Source organism: Dryobates pubescens, chromosome 31 (assembly GCF_014839835.1).
Source record: "Dryobates pubescens isolate bDryPub1 chromosome 31, bDryPub1.pri, whole genome shotgun sequence".
Classification (NCBI taxonomy): Eukaryota; Metazoa; Chordata; class Aves; order Piciformes; family Picidae; genus Dryobates; species Dryobates pubescens.
The window spans coordinates 7,469,605-7,495,645 of record NC_071642.1 but is presented as its reverse complement, the minus strand read 5'-3'; the positions used below and the strand labels follow the sequence as shown (position 1 = coordinate 7,495,645).

Below are 26,041 nucleotides of genomic sequence, written 5' to 3'. Positions count from 1 at the left end.
CAACAAGTCCAAGTGCCAGGGGCTGCACTTTGGCCACAGCAACCCCAGGCAGAGCTACAGGCTGGGGTCAGAGTGGCTGGAGAGCTCCCAAACAGAGAGGGACCTGGGGGTGCTGATTGACAGTGTGCCCAGGTGGCCAAGAAGGCCAGTGGCATCCTGGCCTGCATCAGGAACAGTGTGGCCAGCAGGAGTAGGGAAGTCATTGTGCCCTCTGCTCAGCACTGGTTAGGCCACACCTTGAGTCCTGTGTCCAGTTCTGGGCCCCTCAGTTCAAGAAGGACATTGAGAGACTTGAAGGTGTCCAGAGAAGGGCAACAAAGATGGGGAGGGGTCTGGAGCACAGCCCTGTGAGGAGAGGCTGAGGGAGCTGGGGTTGCTTAGCCTGGAGAGGAGGAGGCTCAGGGGTGACCTCATTGCTCTCTACAACTACCTGAAGGGAGGTTGTAGCCAGGTGGGGGTTGGTGTCTTCTTCCAGGCAGCCAGCACCAGAACAAGAGGACACAGTCTCAAGCTGTGCCAGGGGAGGTTTAGGCTGGAGGTGAGGAGAAAGTTCTTCACCGAGCGAGTCGTTCGTCATTGGGATGTGCTGCCCAGGGAGGTGGTGGAGTCACCATCCCTGGAGGTGTTCAAGAGGGGATTGGATGTGGCACTTGGAGCCATGGTCTAGTCATGAGGTCTGTGGTGACAGGTTGGACTTGATGATCTTTGAGGTCTCTTCCAACCTTGGTGGTACTGTGAATATCTCCAGGGATGGGGCCCCAGCCACCTCCCCAGGCAACCTGTTGCAGTGTTTCACCACCCTCATGGTACAGAACTTGTTCCTCACACCCAATCTCAATCTGCTTCTTCCCTCATTTCAAACCACTTCCCCTGGTCCTGTTACTGCAGGCCCTTGGAAACAGTCCCTCTGCAGCCTTCTTGTAGCTCCCTTCAGGTACTGAAAGGTTACTCTAAGGTCTCCCTGGAGTCTTCTCCAGGCTGAACAGCCCAAGCACTCTCAGCCTGTCCCCACAGGGGAGGTTCTCCAGCATTCTGATCCTCTTTGTGGCCTCCTCTGGATCCTCTCCATCAGGTCCATGCCCTTCTTGTGCTGGGGGCCCCAGACATGGATGCAGTGCTGCAGGTGGGGTCTCAGCAGAGCAGAGGGGCAGAACCAGCCCTCCAGGTACTGGAAGGCCACCCAACAGCTACCTGCTCCTATCAGCATCCCCACAACTGGAAACAAATCCCAAGCCTCACCTGCAGCCAAAAGTTGTTTGTAACAATGTAGTGATGCCCACACAGAAGAAAATGGTCCCAATCAGCTGGCTGGTGGCCCACTGGTCAAACCCCACACACATGGCATCAGCTAGCAGAAAGGGCACTGCTATGGTTCCACTGAAGCAGGTCAGGTAATGCTGTGGAGAGAAGAAAGCCTGGTGAGTACTGCAGCCAGTGTTGGCAAGGAAATCACTTCCTGACCACCTGTGCTTTTGCAGTTGGCATTTCTGCTGTTGAATTGCCCCCCAGAGCTCTCCCTTCCTGCTTCTTCCACCCTGAGCTACCACCAGGCTGTTGCTAGCTGAGCACTGCCTCTGTGGGATCAACCCAGGGATTTACACAACTGCAAGGCCACTGCTCTTGAGGAGGTGTCCAGGTGACTGAGCTGAAAACAGCTTTGAACTCAGACAGAAAATAACTCCATTCATGTCCAGCCATGTGAAAAACCATCCCCTAACAAATGCACCCAGAGCACACAGAGCTGGGATGTAAACAAAGCTCCCAAGTGCCAGAAACCAGGCAGCCTTCACTGCCCTTCAGCCCAGATCCCAGGAGCAAACAAACAGTCTCCATGGTCATGGCTTCATGGAATGCATTCAGATGGAAGGGACCTCAAAAATCATCCAGTTCCACCCTCATGCCATGGGCAGGGACACCTCCCACCAGCACAGCTTGCTCAAGGCCTCATCCAGCCTGGCCTTGAACACCTCCAGGGAGGAGGCAGCCACAGCCTCCCTGGGCAACCTGTGCCAGTGTCTCTCCACCCTCACTGCAAAGAATTTCTTCCTCATCTCCAGCCTCAGTCTCCCCTCTCCCAGCTCAAAGCCATTGTCCCTCATCCTGGCACTCCCAGCCCTTATCAAAAGTCTCTCCCTAGCTCTCCTGGAGCCCCTTGAGGTCCCAGAAGGCTGCTCTAAGGTCTCCCTGGAGCCTTCTCCATGCTCAACAATGCAAGTAAAATCATCATCCCTACTGAACTGCCTGTCCTGGAGGAGAGGCAGGGTGGAAATTAGGCTGCAGGTGTTTGGAATGTGTTTGTTTGGAGATCTCCACATACTTCACAGATGTGACTGGCATGCTCAGCATTCCTGTGGGACAGGTTACTGCCATGAGAGAGGGAAAGCAGCTGGAAGGAGCTGTTCTGCTTCACGTGAGTGAGTGGCTGAGCTGAAAGTAGGGTCCAGCTCCTCACAGGATCCCAGCAAGCTGAGGTTGGAAGGGACCTTTGGAGATCAGCCAGGATGGATGAGGCCTCAAGAAACCTGATCTAGTGGGAGGTGTCCCTGCCCATGGTAGAGGCATTGGAACTGGGTGAGCTTCAGGGTCCCTTCCAACCCAACCCATTCTGTGAATCTATCAGTCCACGAAGTTCTGCACAGAGAGGCTGCTGAGACACTGGGACAGGCTGCCCAGGGAGGTGGTCGAGGCCCCATTCCTGGAGACATTCAAGACCAGACTTGAAGTGTCCCTGGACAGCCTGCTCTAGTTGGAGGTGCTCCTGCTGAGCGCAGGGGGGTTGGACAGGATGCCCTTCCCTTTCATCCCAGTGTCATCTGTGTGCATCATTACCAACACAGCAATCTTTGTGATGAACTTCACAAGAAACTCACTCAATGCTTCAACCATTTGAGGGCACATGGACAATAAAATGGTCACAGAGAGGTGTGGGGAGAGACTGGCACAGGTTGCCCAGGGAGGCTGTGGCTGCCTGGGGGTGTTCAAGGCCAGGTTGGATGAGGCCTTGAGCAAGCTGGGCTGGTGGGAGGGGTCCCTGCCCATGGCAGAGGGGCTGGAACTGGAGGAGCTTGAAACCATTCTATGATCTATGAGGAACTGCATGGGAAAATCTAAACAAGGCTTGAAGGTTAGAAAGGGCAACATGGCCTCTGTTTGCAAACCTACCTGCAGGCCCAAAAAGATGCAGAGATACCAAGGAGGGACATCTTCAATGGTGTAAATCATGTCAGTTCTCTGGGCATCCAAACTGCCACTGCTGTCCAGCGTCTCTGCCAAGGAGCTCTGTTGGGAGAGGGAGAGCAGAAAGGTTGGGAGGGTAAAATAAGTGGGAGAGGACACAGCCAGCAACAGCAAGTTACTGTTAGATGGGAACACACTGAACCTGAGCTGTCAGCCAACTCCCAGGTACACTAAGGCTGGCAGAACAGAGTCACAGAACTGGTGGGGTTGGAAAAGCCTCTGAGACCATGGAGTCCAACCAGCAACCCAACACCACCATAGCCACACATCTCTTGAACACCCTCAGGCACAGTGACTCCAGCACCTCCCTGGGCTGTCTGTTTCAATCCCTAAGCACTCCTACAGCAGAGAAATTTTTCCTCTTCTTCAACCTAAACCTCCCCTGGCACAATTCCAGGCCATTTCCTCTTGTTCTGTCACCTGATACTAGGGAGAAGACACCAACCCCCACCCGGCTCCAGCCTCCTGTCAGGGAGTAGGAGAGAGCCAGAAAATCTCCCCTCATCCTCACTAATCACTCCCAGCTCCCTCAGCTGCTCCTCCCCAGCTCTGTTCTCCAGACCCTTCCCCAGCTTTGTTGCCCTTCTCTGGCCCTGCTCCAGCCCTCAGTGTCCTCCTTGCAGTGAGGAGCCCAAAACTGAGCCCAGCACTCAAGGTGCAGCCTCAGCAGCGCTAAGTAGAGAGGCACAGTCCCTGCCCTGTTCTGCTGCCCACACCATTGCTGCTCCAGGCCAGGCTGCTGGTGACCTTCTTGGCCACCTGGGCAGCCCCTGGCTCATCTCCAGCTGCTGGCACCCAGCTCCCCGAGGGCTTTCTCCACTGGGCAGTTTCCAGCCACTCTGCCCCAAGCCTGGAGCCTTCCTAGGGTTGTTGTAACCCAAAAGCAGGACACAGCCCTTGGCCTTGTTGAATCTCATCCCTCTGTTTTCAAGCCATGGACCCAGGCTGGCCAGGTCCCTTTGCAGAGCCTTCCTACCCTCCAGCATTTCAACACTGCCACCCAGCTTGGTGCCACCTGCCACCTGACTGAGGGGGCCCTCAATTCCCTCACCCAAATCACTGATAAAGAGAACATCAATGCTCATTTGTTCTATTTTAAAGCCTTTTACCTCTGCTGATGAGCTGCCACCACTCAACCTGCACCAAACATTTACCTCTGGAAGCCATTCCCTGCTTCCTTCCTCCAGCAACTGCTTCCTTATGACCTAAACAATCTGGCAGCCATAAAGTGTCCCCCCAAAAAATGGGGTTATTAGGACAGAACTATTAAGAAAAACTAAAGAAAGAGGGTGGGGAAGCAAAGGGGAAGATTGGGAACTAAGGGGAAGAGTTGGCACTGGCTGCTGCCCAAGCAGAATGGTTGCCCTTGCAAGAGAGACCCAAGTGGCAGGCAAGGAAGCTCCTCCTCACACTCACTGCTCCATCCTCACTCATTTGCAGTCTTGGTTAACCTTCTCCAACCACAACAGTTAGTGGTTTGCTTCCACTCCACTCTGCAGCAGTCAAGACAAATGCTAATCATGACAACTGAGCACATCCCCAGCCAAGAGGGCTTCCTCCAGCCCGGCAGCAATTGAAGCAAGGCCACATCCTGGCTTCCCATCTGCTCTGATTTGCAGGCAGCTGACAGAGAGCTGACCACAAACAGCCACAGCTCCAAATCCCTGCAGAATTCAGAGATTCACAGAATGGGTTGGGCTGGAAGGGACCTCCAAATTCAGCCAGTTCCAACCCCCTGCCATGGGCAGGGACACCTCCCACCAGCCCAGGCTGCCCAAGGCCTCATCCAGCCTGGCCTTCAACACCTCCAGGGAGGAGGCAGCCACAGCCTCCCTGGGCAACCTGTGCCAGTGTTTCCTCACCCTCACTGGCAAGAATTTCTTCCTCATCTCCAGTCTAAAGAATTCCCACTCAAAACAAGACTCAGCTCAGCCATCTCCTCTTCACCACTAAGTGCAATCACTTTGTTCAAGCTCTCTGGTTTCCAAATGCCTGTGAGAACACAAAGCCAATGCTCCAAGCCCCAAAGCCCAGCAACAAAAGCAAGGAGGAAGTATCAGATTTTATACTTTCAGCTCAACTAACCAAAAACTACCCTTATGCAAGGAGGGCTCTGCCCTAAGCCCCAGCAGAACATCACAAACTCATCTGGAGAAGGCTTACACAAAGCCCAGGCACTCTGCCAGACTCATGACTTTGCCTCTCATGGCTTTCACTTCTTCAAAAATCACAACAAGTCCACGAGTTATACTTAGGTAATCTTAAAGAAGGCTCCAGGGAGACTTCAGAGCAACCTTCCAGTAGCTGAAGGGGCTCCAGGAGAGCTGGGGAGGGACTTTGGACAAGGGCTGGGAGTGCCAGGACGAGGGACAATGGAGAGGGGAGACTGAGAGTGGAGATGAGGAAGAAATTCCTTAGAATGAGGCTGGGGGATGATGAAATTGAGAGCAGCCCTTTAAAAAAGGACTTGGGAATGAAAAGCTGGAAAGAGCCAGCAATGGGCACTGGCAGCAGAGAAGGCCAAGGGCAGCCTGGGCTGCATCCAAAGCAGTGTGGCCAGAGATGGAGAGAGAGGATCCTGCCTTTCTGCTCTGGGGAGACCTCACCTGCAGGGCTGTGTCCAGCTATGGGGCCCCCAACACAAGAAGAACATGGACCTGCTGGAGAGGGTCCAGAGGAGGCCACAGAGATGATCCAAGAGCTGCAGAACCTCTGCTATGGGGACAGGCTAGGGGAGCTGGGGCTGTTCAGCCTGGAGAAGAGAAGGCTCCAGGAGGACCTTAGAGCAGCCTTCCAGTACCTGAAGAGGCTACAAGAAGGCTGCAGAGGGACTGCTCTCAAAGGCCTGCAGGGACAGGACCAGGGGCAGTGGTTTGAGATCAGAGAAGAGCAGATTTAGATTGGATTTGAGGAACAAGTGCTGCACCATGAGGCTGCTGGAACACTGCAGCAGCTGTCCCATGGAGGTAGCTGAGGCCCCATCCTGACCTCAGTGTGGTATCTTGCACTTGGCCTGACCAAACTTCATGAGCTTCTCCTCAGCTCAGCTCTCCAGCCTGCCCAGGTCCCTATGGATGGATCCCACCCTTCAGTCTTATTAACCACACCACTCATGCACAGAAAATGGCTCAGGTTGGGATGGACCTCAAAGATCATCTGCTCCACTCCCCCCTGCCATGGGCAGGGACAGCTCTCAACTACATCTTAGATCTTAGAGGTCTTTTCCAACCTTGCTGATTCCATGATTCTTTAAGGCTTAACCTCAAAGCCAAGTAGATCCAAACAGTGCTGAGAAGCTGCTGCTCCAATCCTCTTCCTCACTGTAAACAAAAGCATCCTCTGCCTGCAGGATTTCATTGAACAGCTTAGGGGAATGATAAAATTGACCAAAAAGCTGGGGGGGGGGGGGATGGAAATCACAACCAAATTGGTCTCCTTTGAGGCCTCCCCTGGCTTCTCCTGATCAGCTATGATACAATCATCATGACTCTAAGGAAACTGTTCAGTGAGGCTGGAGAGCTGGGTGGGGAGAAAGCGAGTGAAATCCAACCAGGCTAAGTGCAGAGCCTGGCAAGTACAACCCCATGGACCAGCAGAGGTTGAGGACTGACCTGCTGGAGAGCAGTGTAGGGGAAAGGGACCTGGGGGTCCTGAGGGGCAGAAGGATGTCCATGAGCCAGCAATGTGCCCTGCTGCCCAAGAAGGTCAAGGGCATCCTGGGGTGGACTAGGAGTATGGTTGGTAGGTCCAGAGAGGTTCTTCTCCTCCTCTACTCTGCCCTGCTGAGGCCACATCTGGAATATTGTGTCCAGTTCTGGGCCCCTCAGGTCAAGAAGGGCCTCAGGGAACTGCCTGAAAGAGTCCAGCACAGAGCCACAGTCCCCAACCTATCCTGCTCCCTGGGGTTGTTCTTTCCCAGGTGCAAGACTCTACACTTGCCCTTGTTGAACTCCATTACATTTCTCCCTGCCCAGCTCTTAGCCTGTCCAAGAGCTGCTGAATGGCAGCACAGCCCTCCTGTGTCAGCCACTGCTCCCAGTTTGGTGTCGTCAGCAAACCTGCTGAGAGTGCTCTCTCTGTTCCCTCACCCAAGAACTGAAGTCCAGACAGAAAGACCTTGGTGGGGAAAGCATGCAGAAGGTCACTAGAAATGAAGAAACCCAGGAATGGCCTCTTCTGAATGTTGGTGCCAAGTCAGAGTGCACCAGCAGCTCCTAAGGTTTGCTGAGTCACTCCCTCCCCACGTCCTGCAGCCGAACTGTGTGACCGGTCACGAGGCCAGAAATGCCCCAGGGCCCATCTGCAAGTCAGCAGCTTTGATCAGAGACACAAAACCTCTCAGGCAAGTGGGCAAATGGCAGAAGTGGGAGAGGCAGGATGGGTGCTGACCACCTACCTTCTCTGCTATGCCATTCTCTGTAGTGTAGATGGCCATCAGCTCTGTGTCTTCTGTATCCTGATCACCACTGGAGGTTGCTCCACCGTTTATCACCACCTTAAAACAAGGAAACAAGAAAGAACTCCCACAGGGTCTTAAAGTAACCATGGGCTCTGGGCTCACACCCCAGGGCACTCAGTTCTATCCCTTGGAACTTGGCTTTGTGTCAGAAGCACCCCAAGCAGGGTGAGGAACCCCTGTTGTAACAGCATGGCCAGGGAAGGCATCACAGCCTGGGGAAGGGAAGGCTCCAGGGGGACCTCAGAGCTGCCTTCCAATAGCTGAAGGGATCCTGCAGGAAGGCTGCAGAGAGACTTTTGCTGAGGGGGTCTGGAGCCAGGCCAAGGGGGAATGGTTTGAAGCTGAGGCAGAGCAGGGTTAGAGTGGAGCTGAGGAAGAAGCTCTTCAGTGTGAGGGTGGTGAGAGGCTGGAACAGGTCGCCCAGGGAGGTTGTGGAAGCCTCCTGCCTGGAGGTGTTCAAGGCCAGGCTGGATGAATCCTTGAGCAAACCTGGACTAGTGGGAGGTGTCCCAGGGGCCCATGGCAGGGGGTTGGAACTGGATGATCTTTGAGATCCCTTCTAACCCAAACCATTCTATGAATGTATGAAAGACATCACACAGCTGCTCAAAGCCTGGCCAGTGCCAGCTGGGGATGAGAGGAAACCAGCAGCAGCCCAACTGGCAGGGCTCTTAGGATGCAGGTACAACAATGATGCACCTGAAAGCTGAGTGAGGAGAAGACAGTGTAGCCAGAGATGGAGAGAGGAGATTCTGCCCCTCTGCTCTGCTCTGGGGAGGCCTCCCCTGCAGTGCTGTGCCTAGCAGAACTCCCAAGACAGGAGGAACATGGACCTGCTGCAGCAGATCCAGAGAAGGCAACAAAAACGATCAGAGAGCTGGAGAACCTCTGCTATGGGACAGGCTGGGAGAGCTGGGGCTGCTCAGCCTGGAGAAGAGAAGGCTCCAGGCAGACTTTTGAGCTGCATTTCAGTATCTGCAGGGGACCTACAGGCAGGCTGGGGAGGGACTGTTCAGAAGGGCCTGTGGGGATAGGACTAGGGACAATGGTTTGAAACTGGATCAGAGGAAGTTTGGGTTGGACATCAGGAGGAAGTTCTGCACAGTGAGGGTGGTGAGACACTAGGACAGGCTGCCCAGGGCTGTGACTGGGGCCCTGAAGACATTCAAGATCAGACTGGATGTGTCCCTGCTCCAGTTGGAGATGTCCTTGCTGCCTGCAGAGGGTTTGACAAGTTGACCTTTGAGGATCCCTTCCAACCCTTCCTGGCTGTCAGCTGCTGCTCTCAGGGCATGGCAGGGGCTGGTGGCTCTGCACTGGGACAGCCACTGCTCAGCCATGGTGCCTGGGGTGTCACATGTCCTGGGAACAGCTTTAGAGCAGACATGTGGACCAACCACAGACAACACAGAAGAGTTTTGGTTGGGAAAGACCTTGAAGATCATCAGCCCTTTACTCAGCACTGCCAGGTCACCACCAAACCATGGCCCTCAGCACCACATCTCCAGGGCTTTGAAAGCCCTCCAAGGACAGGGACTCCACCACCACCATGAGTTGCCTGGGACATGCCTTGACAGCCCTCAAGGTGAAGAAATTGTTCCTCATAGCCAACCTAAACCTCCCCTGGGGCAACTTGAGGCCATTCCCTCCTGTCCTATGGCTTGTTTCTTGGGAGACCAACCCCCACCTGGCTCCAGACTCCCTTTAGGGAGTGGTAGAGAGCCAGAAGGTCTCCCCTCAGCCTCTTTTTCTCCAGGCTCAACACCCCCAGATCCCTCAGCTGCTACTCCCCAGCCCTGTCCTCCAGACCCTTCCCCAGCTTCATCACTCTACTTTGGCCCTGCTCCAGCATTCCTCTTGCTGCAGGTGAAGCTCAACAGCTTAGGCTCCAGCTGGGAGCACAAGGACACCTAAGGGCTGGAGACAGGATTCCATCCCCACCCCACTGCTCTTCTTTCTAGGTAAGGAAGTGGCAGAAGAGGTTTCCCTGCCTGCTTGTGGTTTGTACAATGCAATCATGGGGTGCTTCCCCCAGGCAGCACCTGAAGCTGTTACTTACAGGCAGGGTGAAGAAGGTTGGATGCTTGGACTCCTCCTCATATTTGCCTTCAGCTGAGCCTCCTGCCTCCACCGACTTGGAAGTGGTGTTCTTCCCAATCCCCATCGTTTCCAGGACCTCAAGGACTTGCATGCAGCACCCAGGAGGATGCTTCTGGGATGCCAGGCCAAGCACTAAGGACAATTCCTGATTTTAAGGGCAGCAGCTCCAGGAATCAGGGAAGGGCTCAGCAATCCAGCTGGGACATGAGGGTTGCTTCTTTAAGTAGCATCAAGGGCACCTGGAATGGAGGAGAGAAATCAGTGCTGGCTTGATCATCCCCAGGGTGTTTGTACAACCACAGCCCCTGCTGCCTGGGCTCCCTTTCACACTCATGGCTGTTTAGTCTGGAGAAGAAAAGGCTGAGAGGGGACCTCAGCAGTGCCTCTGAGGGGTGGGTGTCAAGATGAAGGGGCCAGGAGCTTCTTTTTGGTGGTGCCCAGTGGTAGGACAAAGAACAACAGATACAAGCTACAAGCCAGGAGGTTTCACCTCAACATGAGGAGAAACTTCCTTGGTGTGAGAGTGCTGGAGGCCTGGAGCAGGCTGCCCAGAGAGGCTGTGGAGTCTCCTTCTCTGGAGAGATTCCAGACCCACCTGGATGTGTTCCTGTGTGACCTGCCCTGAGCAGTCCTTCTCTGGCAGGGAAGTTGATATTCACATTCTGTGATCATCATCATTAAACTGCTACCTTAATTGGACTCTGATCTCCTCAGTGTATGCAACAGGCTGAGCTCTCATGGTTCTGCAGCCATCTGGGAAAGCCCCAAAGGTCCTGGGCTGGCTCTGACAGGGGTCACAGAATCATAGAATCAACCAGATTGGATAAGACCTCAGAGATCATCAAGTCCAACCTAACACCTCCTGACAGCTAAACCATGGCTCCAAGGGCCACATCCAAGCCTTGTTTGAACACCTCCAGGGCTGGGGACTCCACCACCTCCCTGGGCAGCACATTCCAGTGGCCAATTCCTCTTCCTGGGAAGAACTTTCTCCTCACCTCCAGCCTAAACTTCCCCTGGCACAGCTTGAGACTGTGTCCTCTTGTTCTGGTGCTGGCTGCCTGGGAGAAGAGCCCAACCCCCACCTGGCTCCAACCTCCCTTCAGGTAGAGGGTCCTGCCCTGGAGTGCTGTGGAGGTGCTCAGCTTGCTCCTGGGAGCTCTGCCATCCTGTGCTCCTGCTTCCTGGCCAGCTCCTTGCCCAGCCACACCTGTTTGCTGCCTTCAGGAGTGTTCCCTTGCACAGCAGTGCAGGGCCAACAAATGTAGGTCAAGTCCTCATATGCTACGATTGAGGAGGTGAAGAGAGTACCTGAGGTAATGATTAACTGCTTAATGCTGTTTGACACTTCCACTGCCACAGAATCACCACATCCTCTGGTTAGGAAACACCTTTAAGGTTGTTAAGTTCAACCATTCTCTAACTCCACCAAGCCTGGTGCCAAACCACGTCCCTCAGCACCACATCTCTGTGGCTCTGAAACACCTCCAGGGATGGGGGCATCCACACCCTCCCCAGCCCTGTTCCAGTGTGCCCCCACTGCAGGGGGGGACTTGGACAAGATGAGCTTTGAGGGTCCCTTCCAACTGCCAGCAATGTGTGAATGTGGAAAATCAGGCACTGCCCTGCTCCAGGAAGCAAAGATTTCCTCCCCCCACAACAGCAAATCTCCAGACACCACCACCACCAACTTCAGGTTAGCCTCTCTGCTTTGGAGCCTGCACAGAGGTCTCTGGTGATGCCTCAAACACCTGCAGGAATGATCCTCAGTGGCTGGACCTGACAATCTTAGAAGAATTTTCCAGCCACAGATAGGAGAAGGAATGGATTGAAGCCTGGGGACAGGAAATTTAGACTGGAGATTAGGAAGAAATTCTTTGGAGTGAGGGTGAGGAGACACTGGCACAGGTTGCCCAGGGAGGCTGTGGATGTCCCCTCCCTGGAGGTGTTCAGGGCCAGGCTGGATGAGGCTTTGAGCAGCCTGGGCTGGTGGGAGGTGTCCCTGTCCATGGCAGGGGGGTTGGAACTGGATGATCTTGGAGGTCCCTTCCAATCCAAACCATTTGCTGCTGCTTTGACTGTGATCCTCTCCAGGCTGCCTGTGCAGGCCTGAGAGGTGACATGGACAGGTCAGAGAGAGAGAGAGCAGCTGAAGGTTTGGGGCTAGTGCCTGCGGTGGGAGTTTTTGAGTGGTTCTCTTTGCTTTTACTGGAGAGGCACAAAGGATTTTTTTTTTTCCCAAGCACACAAGAAGGAAGAAAAGAGGAAAAAAAAGCACACAAAAAAAGAGCAAAGCATCTGCCCTTTTGTGTCCATGCTGACAGACTTTGTCCTCCAAGAACATCAGTGCTGGAGCCAGGCAGAGCTCAGGCTGGCAGCTTCATCACCTCACACTGGAAAGGGAAAGGGCAGGAGGACACCTCCCTACCCAATGCAGCCAACACAAGCCCAGGGTGAGAGTCAGAGCAGCAGGATCCCTGCCATGCAGGCAGCTGCTTGAAGGTATCCCTGGCATTGCTAAGCTTCTTAGTTAGCATTAAGCAGCATCAGCACTGCTGCAAAGGAAAGGCCACACAAATCCTGCCGTGCTTGGGACCGCAGAGCAGGCTGCTGCTGGCTGCTCCCAGGAGATGTGGCTGCTGCTGGGGAGTTGGTCTGGAGAGCTCCATCAGAGGAGCATGCAGCCAGCTGCTGGAGCAGGCCCAGAGGAGGCCACCAAGATGATCAGAGGGCTGCAGAATGTCTCCTGTGGGGACAGGCTGGGAGAGTTGGGGCTGTTCAGCCTGGAGAAGAGGAGGATCCAGGGAGACCTTAGAGCAGCTTTCCAGTACTTGAAGGAGAGCTGGGGAGAGACTCACTCCAAGAAAGACCCTGAGGTGGAGCTTGCCCAGAGAAGAGCAACCAAGCTGGGGAAGGGTCTGGAGAACAGGGCTGGGGAGGAACAGCTGAGGGAGCTGGGGGTGTTGAGCCTGGAGAAAAGGAGGCTGAGGGGAGACCTCATTGCTCCCTAAGGCTCCCTGAAAGGAGGCTGGAGTGAGGTGGGGGTTGGGCTCTTCTGCCAAGGAACAAGTGACAGGACAAGAGGAAATGGCCTCAGGTTGCCCAAGGGGAGGTTTAGGCTTGACATTAGAAGAAACTTCTTCATTGACAGGGTTGTCAGAGACTGGCCCAGGCAGGTGGTTGAATCCCCATTCCCAGAGGTGTTCCAGGGAGGCAGAGCTGTGGTGCTGAGGGCCATGATTCAGCCCCAGCCTTGGCAGAGTTAGAAAATGGTTGGACTGGATGACCTTAAAGGCCTTTCCCTACCCAAACAATTTTCTGAACCTGCCACTGATGACAAAGAAGCAACTCCACATCAAGAAGCACTGTGGCACTTCTGGCGAGGGGCAGTGTCTGAGCACCCAGGGGCACACAGTCCAACCCCTCACACACACAGCAGGGGAGGGCAGGGAACCCACACCGAGGAGAGGAAGTCTCCAAACTGGCTTCTACCTGAAAGTGTTCAAAAAAGGCTTGGATGTGGCCCTTGGAGCCAGGGTTTAGCTGTCAGGAGGTGATAGGTTGGACTTGATGATCTCTGAAGTCTTTCCCAACCTGGTTGATTCTATGATTCTACTGAGCAATGAAACCTGCACTCAGTGGCACTGGGGACAACCAGAGATTTTCAGGAGAGTCTTTTCTTCTGCCATCAGAAGTGTCAAACTGAACCAGAGACCTTCAGGGAGCAGCAGCTGAGGTTATCTGAAGGATAGGATTCTTTATCAGACCTGACCCCAGCAAGTGAGCAGAGCTAAAGGAGATGACTCAGGCATTTTATAGCCCTCTGTAACGAATCTGACTGCTCAGAAGATGAAAAAGAAGAGATAAAAATCATTCCCCAGCAGCTGGGGACACATTACAATGGGTTAGCTGCTGCCTTGGATCAAATGGAAAGGCCAGGAGTGAAATTTCCTTCAGGACACTGATGAACATTCACCACTTTGTACACCCAATTCCCTCCACGGCTCACAGATGATTGACCCTGGAGCACCAAGAGCTGGCAGGGGTTTAGAGTGCTTGAGATAAGATTAGGATCTAGACAAGCAGCCAACTGCAGGGGAGAGCCCAGGTGCAAGTTCACAGGAGAAAACCTTCCTCAAAGGGGAAAGGCCACTCTGCATCTACAGCACACCTAGAATCACTGAGTGGTTTAGGTTGGAAGGGACCTTAAAGATCATCCAGTTCCAAGCCCCTGCCCTGAGCAGGGACACCTCCCACCAGAGCACAGGTTGCTCCAGGCCTCATCCAACCTGGCTTTCAACACTTGCCAGGCTTGGAGTCTCCAGACCCTCCCTGGGCAACCTGTTCCAGAGCCTCACCACCCTCCTGGGGAAGAATTTCTTCCCAATGTCTAATCCAAATTGAGGTTCTTCCACTTTGAAGCCATCACCTCTCATCCTGTCACTCCAGGCCTGTGTCCAAAGTCCCTCTCCAGCTCTTCTGGAGCCCCTTCAGGTACTGGAAGGATGCTCTAAGGTCTCCCTGGAGCCTTCTCCTCTCCAGGCTGCATAACCTCAACTCTCTCAGCCTGGCCTCACAGCAGAGCCCTCCCAGCCCTCCCAGCATTGCTGTGGCCTCCTCTGGCCCCTCTCCAACAGGTCTCTGTCTGCTGAGGCCTCCAGAGCTGCCCCAACACTGCAGGGGGGTCTCAGCAGAGCACAGCAGAGGGGCAGAATCCCCTCCCTGCCCCTGCTGCCCACACTGCTGGGGATCAGCCCAGGCCAGGCTGGGGCTGGGCTGGCAGCGCTCGGTGCCAGCTCCTGTCGAGCTTTGTACCCCCAGCACCCCCAAGACCTTCTCCTCAGGGCTGCTCTCCAGCCATTCCCCAACACAGAACTCTCCCCATGCCTGTTTCCCAACAGACAAATGGGATTTGGTACAGAGCTGGTGCCACTGGGACAGGCCACAAAGCTGCAGGAGGGTTTGGTGTGCCACAAGCTGGCAGCTCTCACACTCTGCACTTCCATCAGCACTAATCCCAAATGTTCTCTCCCCCCAAAGCAGCTCCCATGTTGTTGAAACAATTTTCACTGGAACAAGAAAAAGGACAAATCCCATCAGAGATGGAGATGCCCAGTGCAAGCCTACAATTAAAGGCACTTTGTATTTGCTTCCTTCAGTTTCTGCCTGTGGAGTAAGCTCTCCTTACTGTGAAGCCTCCACCACAAATTAAACCACTCAGCGGGGTCTACAGCAGCTTGGCTCCCACAGAGAGATCTGCCCTTTTGCCCAGAGAGGCTGCACAAAAAGCTGGTGCTCCTCAAGATGCCAAACCATGCAAACCTGGCTGACACAAAGAGTCATTTTAAAACCTCATCTCCTACCTGAGTCAAGAGGCAGAAGCGCAGCAAGGCTGAGAGCTCTGGGTCCGAGAGGTGGCAAGAACGCAGCCAGAGGTTATGGAGGGGCTTAAAATATTCATGACCAAATCCCAAGCAATCAGAAGAGCAGCAACTTTGCTCCTCTCCAAGCTGGCCAAGGAGCTGCTTCATGTTTTCCCACAAAGCAAAAGCACCCTCCCCATCTCAAAAAAGAATTTGTCAGTGTCTCCCCAGCCAGGCTCAGAAAGCCCAACCCTGATGTGACCCAAGTGCTGCCTGCAGCCCCACAACCACGAGGACAAGCCCTGCACAGTGCTGGCCAGGAGCATGGCACCTCCAGATGGCTACTGGGATGGAATGGAATAGAATAGAATGGAATAGAATACAGAATAGAATGGAATAGAATATAGAATAGAATAGAACAGAACTAGAATTAGAATAGAACCGAACTGAACCAGGTTGGAAGAGGCTTTTGAGATCATCCAGTCTAACCTATCACCCAACACCATCTAATCAAGTAAACCATGGCACCAAGCACCCCATCCAGTCTTTTCCTAAAGATCTCCAGGGATGGGGACTCCACCACCTCCCTGGGCAGCACATTCCAAGGGCAAATCTCTCCTTCTGTGAAGAATTTCTTCTTCACCTCCAGCCTAAACCTCCCCTGGCACAGCTTGAGACTGTGTCCTCTTGTTCTGGTGCTGGCTGCCTGGAAGAAGACACCAACCCCCACCTGGCTACAACCTCCCTTCAGGGAGTTGGAGAGAGCAAGGTCTCCCCTGAGCCTCCTCTTCTGCAGGCTAAGCAACCCCAGCTCCCTCAGCCTCTCCTCACAGGGCTGTGCTCCAGACCCCTCCCCAGCTTTGTTGCCCTTCTCTGGACACCTTCCAGCATCTCAACATCTTTCCTAACCTGAGGAGCCCAGAGCTGGACACAAGACTCCAGGTGTGGCCTAACCAGTGCTGAGCACAGGGCAGGATGAGCTCCCTGCTCCTGCTGGCCACACTGTTCCTAATGCAAGCCAGGATGCCACTGGCCTTCTTGGCCACCTGGGCACATTGCTGGCTTGTGTTCAGCCTACTATCCCAGGAGCTTCTCTAGCCCAGGAGCTGCTCCACACATGTAGGTGTGCCCCAAGGGTGGGTTTTTTATAACCTTCCAGAGCATTTTGTCCATCTTCCAGACATGAAGAGAGCTGCACAGTGCCTGTGCTTAATCTTCTGTTGCTACATGCAGAAATCAGCTTTCTGCTTTAGTCTTAGGTGGAGTTTTTCCTCAGGCTACTTGGAAACTGAGGCTCTCTGAGCCAGAAAAAAAACACCCCACCACTCCTGAGTTGTCTTGTAAGGTACCTCTGGCACCCAGTGCCTTCCTAAGAAGTGAAATGGCACTGAAATGTTGTCATGTCCTGAAAGGACACCAAGATTTCCCCTCTGCCCTCCACAGCAAACTGCATCCACACTTGTCCTGCTCTGAGCTACAGCTGAAGGTTGCTACCACATTGCTCCATGGAGACAGAGGCACAGAATGGAGGGGTTGGAAGGGACCTCTGGAGATCATCCAGTCCAAGCCCCCTGCCAGAGCAGGGTCACCCAGGGCAGGCCACACACAACACATCCAGGAGGGTTTGGAAGCTCTCCACAGAAGGAGACTCCACAGTCTCTCTGGGCAGCCTGCTCCAGGGCTCCAGCACCCTCACATAATCACAGATGGCATTGGGTTGGAAGGCACCCTCCAAGGGCATCTTGTCCAACCTCCCTGCAGTCAGCAGGGACACCTCCAACCAGAGGAGGCTGCCCAGGGACACAGCAAGTCTGCCCTTGAATGTCCCCAGGCAACTGGCCCAGCCAAGAGGTTTTGCCTCAGGTTGAGGTGGAACCTCCTGGGTTCCAGTTTGTGTCCATTGCCCTTCATCCCATCACAGGACACCACTGAAATGAGACTGCCCCCTTCTTCCTGACACCCACCCTTCAGATCTGGTGACATCATTTCCCTTTAACTGCAGCAAGAAACAACTGCTAAACACTCACAGAATCACCAAATGGTTTGGGTTGGAAGGCAGCTCAAAGATCATCCAGTTCCAACCCCCTGCCACGGGCAGGGACACCTCCCACTGCATCAAGGCCTCATCCAACCTGGCCTTGAACACCTCCAGGGAGGGGGCATCCTGTTCCAGTGTCTCCTCACCCTCACTGTCAAGAATGTCTTCTTCATCTCCAGTCTCAATCTATGCCCAAACTTGTAACATGCAGGTTTTAAAGCCCAAGAGTTGAAGGGCACTTAAAGAAGGTTCAGTCCTGAGCTGGCTTCTCCCCTCACTTCAAAGCAGGTCTTCAAAGCACAGCCAGACTCCTTGCTTTGGAGGCTCTAATGAATTTTTAAGTAGTTGGTATTTTGACTGCCATCCAGAACAGCTCCTTAACAAGTGGCCAAGGTTGGGGCATGTCTGCACAGACACAGGCTGGGAAGTTCTGCCCAGCTCAAGCCCTGCCCTGATGGAAAGCACATTAGCTAAAGCTCATTAACCTCCTGGCTGAATGAGCTTGTCGAGGAGAGGACCTAAAGCCAGCTGAATGAGATGGAGAACAAAGGGTCTCACAGCATTCCACAACTACATTTGCTTACTGCAGTTATTAAAAGGGGGAAAAAAAAAGCTTCTTTGGGCTTCAGCTCTGAACAAAAATACCTGAGCTGGGAATACTGCCAGGGAGTAAAGAAACACTGAATGGTTTGGGGTGGAGGGACCTTAAAGCTCAGCCAGTTCCAACTCCTTGCCATGGGCAGGGACACCTCCCACCAGCCCAGGTTGCTCAAGGCCTCATCCAACCTGGCCTTGAACACTGCCAGTCTTGGAGTCTCCAGAGCTTCCCTGGGCAACCTGCTCCAATGTCTCACCACCCTCACTGCAACGAATTTCTTCCCAATGTCCAAGCTCAATTCAGCTTCTTCCACCTTGAAGCCATCTCCCCTCATCCTGTCACTCCAGACCTTTGTTCAAAGTCCCTCCCCAGCTCTCCTGGAGCCCCTTCAGGTACTGGAAGGCTGCTCTAAGGTCTACCTGGAGCCTTCTCCAGGCTGCACAACCCCAACTCTCACAGCCTGGCCTCACAGCAGAGCCCTCCCAGCACTGATGTGGCCTCCTCTGGCCCCTCTCCAACAGGTCCCCGCCTGTGCTGTGGGCTCCAGAGCTGCCCCAGGGAAGGGAAGGTCTCAGCAGAGCACAGAGGGGCAGAATCCCCTCCCTGCCCTTTCTGCCCACACTGCTAGGGATCAGCCCAGGCCAGGCTGGGGCTGGGCTGGCAGCGCTTGGTGCCAGCTCCTGTCCAGCTTTGCACCCCCAGCACCCCCAAGTCCTTCTCAGGGCTGCTCTGCAGCCATTCTCCACCCAGCCTGGATTAGTGCTTGGGATGGTCTCAACCCAGGTGCAGGAGCTTGTACTTAGCTGTGTTGAACTCACAGGCTAACACCAGCTCACCTTTCCAGCCTGCCCAGGTCTCTCTGGATGACATCCTTCCTCTCCAGCACCTCAGCCACACAACACACACTGGAGTGGTGCCAAGCATGCAGGTGAGAGTGCCTCAACCCCCATGCCCACACCACCAAAGACATTAAACCTCACCAGTACAGGTCACACTGAAGGGGCTTGTGTCAAACCTATTCTTGGTCAAGCTCATCTCTCACTCCATCCCACTTTCATTTAGTTGTTCCCATAGGCAACAGCTTTGCCCAATTCCTGTGCAGGGTGTATAGCACACACAGCAGATCCCATCAACAGGAAGGACATAAGGTATAAAGAGGGACATGGAATTGCTGGAGAGGGTCCAGAGGGAGCCAGGGAGATGATCAGTGCTGGAGAACCTTTCCTGTGGGGACAGGCTGGGAGAGCTGAGGCTGTTTAGTCTAGACAAGAGAAGGTTCCATGGAGACCTTAGACCTGCCTTCCAGCTCCTGAAGGGGCTCCAGGAGAGCTGGAGAGGGACTTTGGGTAAGGGCTTGCAGTGACAGTATGAGGGATAATGGCTTTGAACTGGGGGAGGGGAGACTGAGACTGGAGATGAGGAAGACATTCTTTGCAGTGAGGGTGGGGAAACACTGGCACAGGTTGCCCAGGGAGGTTGTGGATGTCCTCTGCTTGGAGGTGGTCAAGGCCAGGCTGGATGAGGCCTTGAGCAAGCTGGGCTGGTGGGAGCTGTCCCTGCCCATGGCTGGGGGTTGGAACTGAATATCTTTAAGGTCCCTTCCAACCCATTCCACAAATCTATGAGCATGTATGCAATGGCCTCAGTTGAGAGTCAGAATGAAAGACCAAGAAAGAGGTACACAGAGAAAGCCCCAAGATTACACTTGAGAAGTGCAAGCAAAAGCCAGGAGATAAGAGTTTTACAGCTCCAGATCAAACAGCAGTTATCAAGTGACACCTGCAGTGCTCTCGAGATAGCAGCGACGCTCGTGGCAAATCAAGCTGGAACAGAGCATCCTGGGTCCTTACAGACACATCACCACTTCCTGGCCCTCCTTGCAGCTCAGCACACTCAGTGTTTATAGCAGAGATGGCAGGGGTTGGAAGACATCTCTGGACACCATCCAGTCCAACTCCCCTGCCAGAGCAGGGGCACCCAGGGCAGGTCACACAGGAACACATCCAGATGGGGCTTGGAAGTCTCCACACAAGGAGACTCCACAACCTCTCTGGGCAGCCTGCTCCAGGCCTCCAGCACCCTCACACCAAACAACTTTCTCCTCATGTTGAGGTGGAACCTCCTGGGCTCCAGCTTGTTACCATTGTTCCTTGTCCTGTCACTGGGACCACTGATCCCCACCCCTCAGCTATTGATAAACACTGATCAGATCCCCCCCTCAGCCTTCTCTTCTCCAGACCAAACAGACCCAGGGCTCTTAGCCTTTCTTCACAGCAGAGCTGTTCCAGTCCCTTCAGCATCCTCTGAGCCTCCCCTGGACTCTCTCCAGCAGATCCCTGTCTGTCTTGAACTGGGGAGCCTCAAAGTGGACACAACATCCCAGGCGTGATCTCAGCAGGGCAGAGTCGAGGGGGAGGAGAACCTCCCCAGCCCTGCTGGCCACACTTTCCTTGATGCACCCCAGGATCCTATTGGCCCTCTTGGCCACAAGGGCTCTTATCTTGGTTTCTACCAGCAGCCAGCCCTTGCAGTCTCCATGAACACCCCAAGCACTGAGCTCCCTCCCTGTTGTTCTGGATGTTAACAGACTCTTCATTAAGCTGCCTCCCAGCACTCCAGGAGCAACCTGAGCACACAGTGCTGCTTTCCCCAGCTTGCTTTGTACTTCTCTTTGGCACTTTGATAAAAGCTACTTCCCTCCACTACCCCCAGACCTTAATCACATTAAAATGAAGGTGAAGTTAAGAGCCTCAGCTAGGAAAAATTCCATTTATTAAGCAAATCAGGGGAATGTGCCAACTGCTTCAGCTCTGAATATGAAGCTCCTTTCCACAGGCTCAGGCATTCCTACACCTACTCCTGAAACTGATACTCCTTGCTGAAAGGGAACAATTTAGTCCAGTTAGCAATACAAAACCAGCACAAAACTCAAGAAGACCAGCACAAAGCCCTAGAAAACCAAGACAAACCCAGTGCAAACCATCACAGGACCAGCACAAACCCTACAAAACCAATACCAAACACTACAAACCAATGCAAACTCAGCACAAACCCAGCTGAAACCCAACACAACATCATCCAAAACCAGCACAACCCCCTACAAAGCCAGTAGAAACCCAGTGTAAACCCAATACAAACCCCCACAAAACCAGTACAAAAACACACAAAGCCCATCAGGAACCCAGCACAAAGCCCATCAGGAACCCAGCACAAAGCCCATCAGGAACCCAGCACAAAGCCCATCAGGAACCCAGCACAAAGCCCATCAGGAACCCAATAACTGATGGCACACTTGGCACAGTTTACACTGAGCTGATCCATGAGGCTCATTTTGAAATAAGTATTTCCACTTGATTTGGAATTTAAGCTGCTTTCCAAACCTCACCAAGATGCTGGTCTTGGGGGTGAGAGGGGCCAAGCACTGTTGAAAAAAATATCTCCTTTTTGCAACATAAACCTCATGGAGATTTCTCCCCCGTTGAACACTTCCAAGGAAGCCAAAGTTTAGGGGTGAGGAGAGGAAATACTTTGGAGTGTCTCTTCACAGGGACATCATTGTTTTGAAGGCAAAATTAAGTCATCAAACCTTTAAGATATTGGAACTTAGTTATTAAGAACCTGAGCTTGCCAGGTTTGAGTCTTCTTACTAATGTCATCAGACCTTGAAGATACTGAAAGTTAGTTACTAAAACCCTGAGCTTGCCAGGTTTAAGTTTTCTTACTAATGACATCAAACCTTTAAGGTACTGAAAACCTGAGTTACCAAAACCTTACTGAAAGCCTTAGTTGCTAAACCCCTGAGCTTGCCAGGTTTGAGTTTCCTTACTAATGACATCAAACCTTTAAGGTACTGAAAACCTGAGTTACCAAAACCTTACTGAAAACCTTAGTTACTAAAACCCTGAGCTTGCCGAGTTTGAGTTTTCTCACTAATGACATCAGACCTTTAAAATACTGAAAGTTAGTTACTAAAACCCTGAGTTTGCCAGGTTTCAGTTTTCTTACCCATGTCATCAGACCTCTAAAATACTGAAAGTTAGTTACTGAACACCTGAGCTTGCCAGGTTTGAGTGTTCTTACTAATGACATCAGACCTTTAAGATGCTGAAACTCAAGTTATTAAGAACCTGAGCTTGGCAGGTTTAAGTTTTCTCACTCACTAACGCCAGCAGTCAAGCAGCTGACTTTTTGTGCTCCTCATTAACCTCTGACTTCCAAGCAGCTCTTACCTGCTCCAGCTTCCAGAGATGCTCTCAGCCAACTCCTCCACCGCCTTGCCTTCCCTCCCCCTTCCAGCCTCAGCTCAGAGCAGCAGTTGGCGTTGCAAGCCGCGGCCTGAAAGGATGCAGACATGGTGAAGGAGGATTTTTATAAGCCGCCGGGGCCGCCGGCATTGTATAACCGCCGGGTGTCCAATCACCGGCCCCGCGCCTTACACAACGCCGGCCGCGGGGGGGAGGACGCCGCACGGCCGCGAACCGCCGCTGCGGCGCTCTGCCGGAGCTGCCCCGAGCCAGCCAAGGCAGCCTGTGAGTAACGGCGGCGTGAGCACACACGGCTGCAACGGCCAGGTTCAAGAGCTTTACGTAACCTCCTCCGCGGAGAGAAGCCGGCCAGCCCGCTCCCCCCGCCCCCCAAATTCAAGTTGCATAAATATTTACATGCCTGGCTCCAGCAGATGTCATCGGCATCAGGATTTTCTCCACCGACTTTTGTACTTCCCTAAGTCCTGGTTGTGCAACTTGCACGGGAATGTTTTTATGAGCAACGGAGCTGCCTCTCAGGAGGTCCCAGATCTCCAAGCTCTGTTCCATAAGACAATGTTTAGCATTACACAACCTCCCCAGGCACTGAAATTATAGAATCACGGAAGGGGCTGGGATGGAAAAGACCTTAAAGCTCATCCAGCTCCAGCCCCCTGCCAGGGCAGGGACACCTCCCACCAGCCCAGCTTGCTCAAGGCCTCATCCAACCTGGCCTTGACCACCTCCAGGGAGGGAACATCCACAGCCTCCCTGGGCAACCTGTGCCAATGTCTCCCCACCCCCACTCTCAACAATTTCTTCCTCATCTCCAGTCTCACTCTCCCAGCTCAAAGCCATTGCCCCTGGTCTAGTCCCCCCAAGCCCTTGTGAAAAGTCCTTCCCCAGCCCTCCTGGAGCCCCTTCAGGTACTGGAAGGCTGCTCTAAGGTCTCCCTGGGGTGTTCTCCTCTCCAGGCTGAAGAGCCTCAATGCTCCCAGCCTGTCCCTACAGGGAAGGTTCCCCAGCCCTCTGACCATCACACAGTCCAATGTAACCTGAGCTGCACTCATTCACTTTGCTCATGGGAAAGGCTTCATAAAAGTGATGCTCAGGGCTGCAGATGGGAACAGAAAGGAGACTTAGAATAACAAAAAGCATTAATCAGCAATGGATTGAAGCTTGAGGAGGGCAGATTGAGACTAGGGATTAGGAAGAAATTCTTGAGAGTGAGGGTGGGAAGACACTGGCACAGGTTGCCCAGGGAGGCTGTGGATATTCCCTCCCTGGAGGTGTTCCAAGGCCAGGCCGGATGAGGCTTTGGGAACCGGTGGGAGGTATTCCTGCCCATGGCAGGGAGTTGGAACAGGATGAGCTTTAAGATCCCTTCCACCTCAAACCATTCCATGAATCTATGAAGACGCAGTCCTTCTGCATTAATCTTTTCTTCCCCTACTCTGCCTCTGCAGGACGGTGGCAGTCTGAAGGCTTCCCTCACACCTCTCAACACCACTTCATAGCCCTGCCTCAAGTCACCACTTGCCATCAAGCTGGTACCTCATCCCCACCCCACAGGGGAAGCAATTCCCTGCCCAGGTACACCGTGTGCTTGCTGACACACCGTCACTCCTCTGACCCACCCCAGAGGTGCTCATAAAACCAGGCCACCAGAAAGCAGCACCCAGCGGCCCAGCGCTGCCCACATCTGTACCCTGAGCCTCTGCCACCTGCGTGCAAGCAAAGAGCTGGCCAAGAGCACAGGGCTGCAGGGCAGAGGGATGAGCTCACGTTACCTAAAAGGCACCTTTTGAACCCAAAGTGGAGGCAGGAGCAGGCTGCTGGCGCCATCTAGCTCCCCTCACTCCGTCAGCAGGGCCAGCGTGACGCAAGCCCAGGGGTTTGTCATCGCCCCAAGCTTGCCCAGCTGTCAGGAGCTGAAAGCTGCGAGCAGCAGCAGCTCAGCCACGGGCATCTGCTTGTTCTTGCATCAAAGAACCGAGCAGGGCATGGGGCAGGTTGGGCTGGGAGCTGCCACTGGTGACGTGCAACACTCAGTCATCGCCCACCAAGAACACAGGGCAGAGAGGCAATGACCTATGCTGCTGTTGTGGGCACAAACCCAGCCCAGGTTCCAGCCTTTCATCTCCACTGCAAAGAGATGCTGAGATGTTTCCTCCTCCACTGGCATCTTGTCCAGTTCCAAGATTCTCTCCTTTGCTCTTTGCTCTTCTGAACCCCAAATGTTTCATGATGTCAGTATGGAGAACGCTGACAGCACCGAATGCAAAGGACAGAAGCACAGAGGGGTAGGGGTTGGAAGGGACCTCTGCAGCTCATCCAGTCCAACCCCACAGCCAAAGCAGAATCACCCAGGGCAGGTCACACAGGAAACCATTCAGATGGGTCTTGAAAGTCTCCACAGAAGGAGACTCCACAACCTCTCTGGGCAGCCTGCACCAGACCTCCAGCACCAAACAAGTTTCTCATCTTCAAGTGGAACCTCCTGGGTTGCAGTTTGTGTCTGTTGCTCCTTGTCCTGTCACAGGACACCGTTGAAAAGAGCCTGGGCCCTTCTTCTTATCCCCCACCCCTCAGAGACTTGTAACCATCAATCAGATCCCCTCTCAGGTTGCTCTTCTCTAGGCTAAACAGTCCCAGGTCTCTCAGCCTTTCCACATCACACTGATATTCAAATGTCCCTTCAGCATCCTCATAGCCTCTACTTGACTCTCTCCAGCAGTTCCCTGTCCCTCTTGAACTGGGGAGTCCAGAACTGAACAGAATACTCCAGATATGGTCTCAACCAGGGCAGAGTAGAGGGGGAGAAGAACCTCCCATGACCTGCTGACCACACTCTTCTTAATGGCACCCCAAACATCACCACAATTTAAGTTCTGAGACCATCAAACCCAAGCTGCTGTAGAGAGGTCCAGAGGCTGCCTGCCAGCTGACTCAGCTGCCACCCTTTGGAGGAACATGCTGGAAATTACTTTGGATTGAAGGCATCTGCTGTGCTCACAGGGAGCTACAGGACCAAGGCAGCAATGTCAGGAAGGAGTGAGGAGCACGTGAGGGACCTGGGGTTGTTTAGTCCAGAGAAGGGGAGGATGAGGAGAGGAGAGGTTCAATGCTCTCTAGAGCTCCCTGAAAGAGGGCTGGAGCCAGGCAGGGGTTGGGTTCTTCTCTTTAGTATCACTGATGGCAGGAGAGGAAATGGCCTGAAATCATGCCAGGGGAGGGTTAGGTTGGAGATGAGGGAAAGTTCCTTTTTCTCAAGAGTGGTCAAGGATTGTCCCAGACTGCCCAGGGAGGTGCTGGAGTCCCCATCTCTGGAGGTGTTCAAGAAACCTGTGGCTGTGGCACTGGGGGCCATGGTTTAGTGGCCATGGTGGTGCTGGGTTCTGGCTGGAGTGGATGATCTCAGAGAGCTTTTCCACCCCAAACCATTCCTTGCCTGTGTGATTTCAAAGCCATGAGCTGTTTGCTCTCTCACACCGCTCTGCAGGATGCATTTCTTTAAACAGCTGCTTTACACAAGGCCAGGACTCCCTCACAGCCTGCCCTGACTATCAGAGTTCAAAGTATCAATCAGCTGGTTGAAGGTGAGCAGCATGATTCAAGTGCCCAATTAACCCAGGCCTATTCACCTTCCAATTCAAACTAATGGCTTCAGCACTCAGAATTTCACCATTCAAAGGATTCCTTTCTGATTACTTTGTATTTACACTCAGTAATTCAGCTCAGATTTATCACCCACATTTATCTGGATGCCTCCACTCCAAATCCAGCTGCCATGATCTATGGACTGGGCAAATCTGAGCACAGGTTGGTTGCTTACAACCCCCCCAGTGACTGGGCAGCTCCTCAGGGACACACCTGAGATGAATCTCCTGTGACTGTAGCTGGAGACAGGGCAGTGTTTTACAGGCTGAGAGAGTTGGGGCTGCTCAGCCTGGAGAAGAGAAGGCTCTGGAGGGACCTTAGAACCATAGAATGTTAGGGGCT

General features: G+C 53.5%; 1 protein-coding gene across 2 annotated transcripts in view; it reads right to left on the bottom strand.

Moving 5' to 3' along the window:
* The window catches only part of SLC23A2 (solute carrier family 23 member 2), a 74,516-nt gene that overhangs the window by 30,703 nt on the left and 17,772 nt on the right, over nt 1–26,041 (bottom strand). The window contains exons 2-6 of one of the 2 annotated variants that reach the window (XM_054175161.1): nt 22,025–22,130; nt 9,756–10,035; nt 7,634–7,732; nt 3,163–3,279; nt 1,240–1,397 (exon numbers count right to left, since the gene is read on the bottom strand). In XM_054175161.1, the coding sequence (XP_054031136.1) occupies nt 1,240–1,397; nt 3,163–3,279; nt 7,634–7,732; nt 9,756–9,887 (506 nt within the window). In that variant the 5' untranslated portion in view covers nt 9,888–10,035; nt 22,025–22,130. The remainder of the gene's footprint in view (nt 1–1,239; nt 1,398–3,162; nt 3,280–7,633; nt 7,733–9,755; nt 10,036–22,024; nt 22,131–26,041) is intronic. The other variant, XM_054175162.1, reaches the window with a different exon arrangement.